The following is a 6,003-nucleotide window of genomic DNA, read 5'->3' as shown; positions in this document are numbered from 1 at the left end:
AGCTAGACTAGGGAAGGGCACGATTTGTTATAATTTCTTTTGTAGAAAGTACTGATTTCCCTGTAACTGGTTTCAGAAACACAAGACTGCTCGGAAGCGCCCGCATCCGTGTCTCTGGTGGGGGGGGATAGGACAGGGCACACCATGGAACAGGAACATTGGGTTGAGGGCAAAGGGGACACTAGAAACAAGGATATTTGGCTGGGGAGGGACAAGGGACACCATCGAATGGGGACTTTGGGGCCTGGGGGGACAGGGGGCACAATGGAATAGAGATTTGGAGCTGGGGGGGGGTGTCAAAGGCGTAGTTCGGGTGGGCACCAAGCACCCAAAGGTGCGTCCCTGCAGGGAACTCATGGTTGGGCACCCCGGGGCTGTTGGCGCTGCAGGAAGGGAGAGCGTGAGAACACGGCATCCAGCAACACAGCCACGGGTTTATTCCCGCAGCCTGGAAGTGCAGCTAAAAAAGGGATGAAGTGAATGCAACTCCTGCACCAGCCCTGCCTAAAAACCAGTGCGCAAAGCCCAGCACCAGCCGGCAGCGGGCACGCACCGAGGTTCCTGCCCCCAAACAGGCTCTGGCAGCTCCACTGATCCATGGGGAGGGGGACTGGGAGAGAAAAGGGGACATTTTGGGACAGGCCCAGCTCTGGTCAATGCTCTTGGCAGTCCTGGCTGCACAGAGACCGGGAAAAGAGCGGCAAGAAATGTCCTGTTGTCCCCCAAAGGAGAGGCCGTGAAGGAAACACCTGCAGCAGGGACTCAGGCAAAGATGGTTTCCTCCCGCCGCTTCTTGGTGAGGATGGTGCCAGGCTTGTGCTGGGCATCAGGGTGGTTGGCCAGCTCGGGGGGGCAAGAGGATACCGGGCTCTCGAGGATGGCCTGCTTGAGGTCGTAGAAGACGCTGGAATCTTCCTTGGTGAGGAAGGTGATGGCTACGCCGCTTTTCCCAGCTCGGCCCGTCCGCCCGATGCGGTGGATGTAATCTGGAGTGAGGCAGGGGGATCAGGCAGGGCCATGGTGGGATCAGGAAATCCTCAGCACACCCCACGGCCCCCAACTCACCCTCGATGTTCTTGGCCATGTCGTAGTTGACAACCATGGAGACATCATGGATATCGATACCGCGTCCAGCCACATCTGTGGCCACCAAGATATCCTTGGCTCCAGCTTTCAGGTTGGAGAGGGCAAACTCTCGCTGCTCCTGGCCTTTGCCACCGTGCAGGGTGCAGGCGTTGTACTGTGGGACGAAGCGGGGGGGGGGTCATTAACCAGGAAAACAGAGGTGCAGGGACTCAGAACAACCCTCACGCGCTCCAAAACCAAAGCCCAGGAGCTCCAGCCCAGCCTCACCCCCATCTTCTCCAGGGATTTTGCCAGCACGTCGCAGCCCTTCTTCTGGTTGACAAAGATGATGATGGGTGGGTCGAAGCCCTGCTCCAGGATGGCTAACAGCTTCTTCCTGTTGGAAGAAGGATGGTTGGGCGAGAAGAGGCCAAGATGCCCACGCAGGAACCCCTCTGTTCTCTAGGGATCCCCTCCCAGAGCTTCCTCACCCTTTAATGCCCAAGACCGCCCCCTAAGACTCAGCCTCTCCACCCCACCAGCCTCCACTCCGCACCTCTTCTCTGACTCCGACATGAGGAAGACCTTCTGCTCCACCCGCTCGTGAGGCTTGCCAGCAGAGCCGATGTAGACCACGGCCGGACGACGGAGGTAGCTGCGGGCCAAGCGCTCCACCGCTGGTGGCATGGTGGCTGTGAACATGACGGTCTGCGAGACAGCGGGGCAGTGAGCAACATTCCACGGGGCAGGAACGCGGCTGCTGCTCCTTTGGCTGGTTCTCCAGCCCAAATTTGACCCCTTTCCACTCCACAGACCACACTGGTCACCCACGCCAACACTCTAGGCCTCCAGCCTGCACCCACCTGCCTGTACTTGTGCTTTCCTGACTCGAAGTTGGCCAACATCTTCTCAGGGTCTTCAGCCTCATCAGTGTCTGGTTTCTGGTTGGTGACAGGCATGTGCTCCAGGATCTTCTGCACATCGGGCTCGAAGCCCATGTCGATCATGCGATCCGCTTCGTCCAGCACCACGTAGGTGCAGCGGCTCAGCACCAGGTACCGGTTCTCCAGCACATCGATGAGACGCCCCGGTGTGGCAATGACGATCTGGGAGGGGAAAGGAGGGTCAGTATCTGCAATCCAGGGCTAAACTGCTCCCCCCAGGTTTCCCTACCACTCACCTCGCAGCCCATGCGAAGGCGGAAGCCTTGGTCCTCACGGGAGATGCCTCCAATCACAGCCACCGTGCGGATACCTAGAGGCTTCCCAAACTTAATCGTTTCCTCCTCGATCTGCTGGGCCAGCTCACGGGTCGGGGCCAGGATGATAGCGTAGGGGCCCTGGTCCGACTCCTCAATCCTATGGCACGGCAGGGTACAGCTGCGTCATTCATTGAGCCACAATCCCATCCCTTGGCAGCGTCCCCATGCCACCACGTCCCATCCTGTCCTGTTCCGTCCCATCCCACCCTCAGCAGCATAGAACCATAGAATAGAATCACAGGATAGTTTGGGTTGGAAGCAACCTTAAAGATCATCCAGTTCCAACCCCCTGTGATGGACAGGGACATCCCACTAGATTAAGCTGCCCAAGGCCCATCCAACCTGGCCATCTCCTGCAGCCCCATCCCACCTACCGGTCAATCTTGGGCAGTGTGGTGATCCACACCAGCAGCGGGATGAGGAACGCTGCAGTTTTGCCACTGCCGGTTTCAGCCACGCCGATGATGTCGCGGTTCTGCAGGCCGATGGGGATTGCCTGCCGCTGGATGGGGGTGGGCTCCTGGCAGGGGGAGCAGGGGATTTAGGAGCAGAACTTCCCTCCCCACCCTTCTAAAGGGCCAGCTGGCCCTTTCCCCCCACCCAGCTCTCCCGAGGGCCATGAAGGTCCGCCGGCTGCAGCCCCCCCATGCCCACCTTGTAGCCACACTTGTCGATGACCTCCAGGATGTGGGGGGGCAGGGAGGAATCCTTCCAAGAGCGGATGGGGTTGGGGATCTTGCCCCCCTTGGTGGTGATGCTGTAATCCTCACGGAAGATGCGCCAATCCCTGTCTGTCATCTCATCCAGCTTCTTCTGGGACCAGTGCCGGTCATCCCAGCGCTGCTTGGCCTCCTTCTTGCGCAGCTTCCGCAAGCGGGCCCTGGGTAGGGGGCGAGGAAGGAGACAAGGCTCACCCCATGCCCCTGGGGAGGCTGGAATTATCCTGTCACCCACCTGAAGGATGCGTTGCAGTCCAGAGCTGCCCCCCAGCTACACAGCCCAGCCAAAGGTAGGTAGCCAGCACTCCAAACATCTGCCAGTGCCCTCCCAGCTGCCACACACTCACTCCTCCTGCTCCTTCTCCTCCAGCGTTCGCCTCTTCTCCATCAGGTCCCCATAGAAGCGCGATTGTTCCCGTTTCTGCTGCTTCAAGTCGATCCCTGCGATGAAGCCCCGGCCCAGCAGTTGCACTTGGTGCCGTTCCTTGTACCTGGAACCAGGAAGGACCATCACAGGTGGGAGACACCCCCAGCCCCAAAGAAAGCCTGGAGGACATCCATATCCCCAGGGAACCACAAAGGACAGCCCAGAGGCACTCACAGTCTGAAACACCCCCACAGATATCTCCAGCTCAAGGGGCACCCCCAGGGACACCCCATCACTCACAGGGGATTGTAGTCAATGGAGGTGTCTTCCGACGCATCCCACTCGAAGACAAACTTGCGATCGTTCAGGTGCCGCGTCCGCCTCCGCTTCTTCACCCCGCCCAGGTAACGTTCCTGTGGGAAGCAGATGGTCAGCAGGGCAGGAATCTGGCCTCCACGGTGCCCCCACCATCGCGCCCCTGCACAGCCCCAAGGCTACCTTGATGGCATGGAGCTCTTTGCTCTTGTCCTTCTCCTCACGGATCTTCTGCCTGCCCTCCTCATCCTCGGTGCCGTTGGTTTCCCTTTCCATGCGCTCACGGCGTTCCCTGCGCTCACGCTCCTGAGGGTCTTCTGGGGAGCAGGGGAAGGGGCTCAGAGCCAAGCCCCCCCTTCCTAGGGCTGAGGGGGCTGTAGGGCTTCTGGCCTCGGCCCCTCGGAGCCAGGTAGAGCGCAAGAAACAACACCTTACCCAGCATCTTCCTCCCCATCTCCTGGAACTGCTTCCTCTTCTTCCTTTCCTCCTCCAGCAGCCGCTGCCGCTCCTCCACCTCTTGCTGCCGCCGCCGCAAAGCCTCAGCCTCGCGCTCCGCTTTGGACAGGAACTTGGGCTGGGAGAGGGGACAGAAAAGGTCACATAGGGCCTGGCCACAACCTCCTTGCTGCTGGGACTGGATTCTCCCCTCAAACACCCATCCCATCCCGTCAAGGCAGGATTGTGGAAGAGCTTCAATGCAAGGAGCCAGCTTCTACTCCTACCTTGGCTTCTGCCTCCTCTTCAGCCTTTTTCTTAGCTAGCAGCTCCTCCAAGGACAGCGGCTGCGCCTGGGAATGGGGAACCGGATTGTTAGCAGCCCCCTCCTAAGAGCCATTCCCAGCTAAACCCCTCTGCCCCTTCCTCACCTTCTCCTTCTTCAGGGCATTCTCTTCCTCCTCCTCCGCTTTCCGCGAGTCCCGCTCCTTCCGGGATTTGGAATCCTTTCCCCTGCTTGGGGACAAACTTCCCAGAGGAAAAGAGAGGAATCAGGCCAAGTCCTAGGTCACCCCATTCCTACTGACTCCAGGAATCCCACTTCTCACCCAGAGCAACGCTTCCTACAAGGAGCGACTTATAGGAGAGCAGGGGCACCCCAAAAAGTGAAGAAGGACTCACCTCGACCGCTTCCTGTCCTTGTCCCGCCGGTGCCCATCCTTCTCACGCTCCCGGTCCTTCTTGCCCCGGTCTCGGTCGCGCTCTTTGTGCCGGCGATCCCTGCCGAGCACGGCAATCACGGCACGGCCCCAGCCCAACACCCCACACTCATATCCCTTCACAGAGATGTGGGAACAGAGGAACTCTTCCCTAAAAAGCCGGGGAGCCCCCAGTAACGCCCCTCACCTCTCTGTCGACTTGGAGCGGGAACGCGACCGCGATCGGCTGCCGCGTCTCCTGTCCCGGGACCGATGCCGCTTCCTGTCCTTGGAGGGGGAAGCCTTGCGGTCCCGGTCCCGATCCCGGTCCCTGTCTGGGGAGCGGGAACGTTTCCTCTCCTCCTTGACAGGGGACACGTCCCGGTCCTTCTTGTCTGCGAGTTCTCCGGCCATCTAGGAGGGAGAGGGTCAGGTGGAGTGGGGGACTGGGGGGACCAGAAGTGAGGGTGGGGGAAAGCTGGGGGGACCCAGGAGAGCACAGGGAGAGCTGGGGCACACGAGAAGTGGAGGACTCAAGGGTCAGGACAGGAGTCCTGGGAAAGAAACAAGGAACCCCAAAAGGAGCAGGAAAAACTAGGGGACCATGAAAAGTAGGACCTGGAGCAGGGGAAGGATCTAAGGGGATGAGGGAAGGAGCAGAACGAGCTGGGGGACCAAAAAAGGAGGGGGGGTGCACAGGGGACCTCGGAAGAGGCGGGAAGGAGCAGGAAGGGCTGAGGGACCCCTGGAAAGAGCAAGGAGGGCCCAGGGGGGCGGAGGACCCAGGAAGGAGCGGGGTGAGGGGGGGGCGTGGGCCTCAGGAAGGGCTGGGGAACTCGGGAAGGAGCAGGAGGGGCTGGGGGACTGGGAGAGGAGAAGAGAGGGCAGAGGGGAACCCGGGAGGGGCTGGGGGACACGGGGGCCTACACTCACCGCCGCCCGCAGGTCCGGGCCTCAGCGCCGCCGCGCCGCCATGTCCGCCGCGGGGCACGCCGGGAATGCGAGGCCGCTGGCGCCGGGACTACAATTCCCAGCAGCCCCACGAAAGGCGGCAGCCCCCGTGACTACAACTCCCAGCAGCCTTCGCGCCGAAGACTACAACTCCCAGCAGCCTCCGCGGCCCCGGCACCTCCGCGCCCTGCG

General features: G+C 60.8%; 1 protein-coding gene across 2 annotated transcripts; it reads right to left on the bottom strand.

Annotated features, from left to right (window-relative positions):
- Positions 1 to 75: 75 nt before the first annotated feature.
- Positions 76 to 5,946, bottom strand: DDX23 (DEAD-box helicase 23). 2 transcript variants are annotated; one of them, XM_054051451.1, is made up of 17 exons: positions 5,794 to 5,946; positions 5,069 to 5,274; positions 4,844 to 4,942; positions 4,594 to 4,690; positions 4,450 to 4,515; positions 4,163 to 4,301; positions 3,911 to 4,041; positions 3,713 to 3,825; positions 3,393 to 3,536; positions 2,981 to 3,206; positions 2,701 to 2,846; positions 2,246 to 2,423; positions 1,929 to 2,171; positions 1,622 to 1,773; positions 1,354 to 1,462; positions 1,066 to 1,240; positions 76 to 986 (listed from the first exon to the last, which is right to left on the bottom strand). In XM_054051451.1, exons 2-17 carry the CDS (start codon positions 5,272 to 5,274, stop codon positions 763 to 765), a joined length of 2,448 nt encoding a protein of 815 aa, XP_053907426.1. In that variant the 5' UTR covers positions 5,794 to 5,946; the 3' UTR covers positions 76 to 762. The 2 variants fall into 2 exon arrangements, with proteins under 2 accessions (XP_053907426.1, XP_053907425.1); XM_054051450.1 differs by having other exon boundaries at positions 78 to 986; positions 3,911 to 4,044.
- Positions 5,947 to 6,003: the final 57 nt, after the last annotated feature.

This window comes from Cuculus canorus, chromosome 29 (assembly GCF_017976375.1).
Source record: "Cuculus canorus isolate bCucCan1 chromosome 29, bCucCan1.pri, whole genome shotgun sequence".
Taxonomy (NCBI): domain Eukaryota; kingdom Metazoa; phylum Chordata; class Aves; order Cuculiformes; family Cuculidae; genus Cuculus; species Cuculus canorus.
This window is presented reverse-complemented; position numbering and strand designations above follow the sequence as displayed.

Excerpts from the sequence above, each read along its gene's own strand:
- DDX23 (XM_054051450.1), bottom strand. The coding sequence starts at position 5,274 with ATGGCCGGAGAACTCGCAGACAAGAAGGACCGGGACGTGTCCCCTGTC. Across the intron at positions 1,774-1,928 it reads GAAAGCACAAGTACAGGCAG|ACCGTCATGTTCACAGCCAC; the intron begins GTGGGTGCAGGC and ends GCTGTCTCGCAG. Across the intron at positions 1,463-1,621 it reads ATGTCGGAGTCAGAGAAGAG|GAAGAAGCTGTTAGCCATCC; the intron begins GTGCGGAGTGGA and ends TTCTTCCAACAG.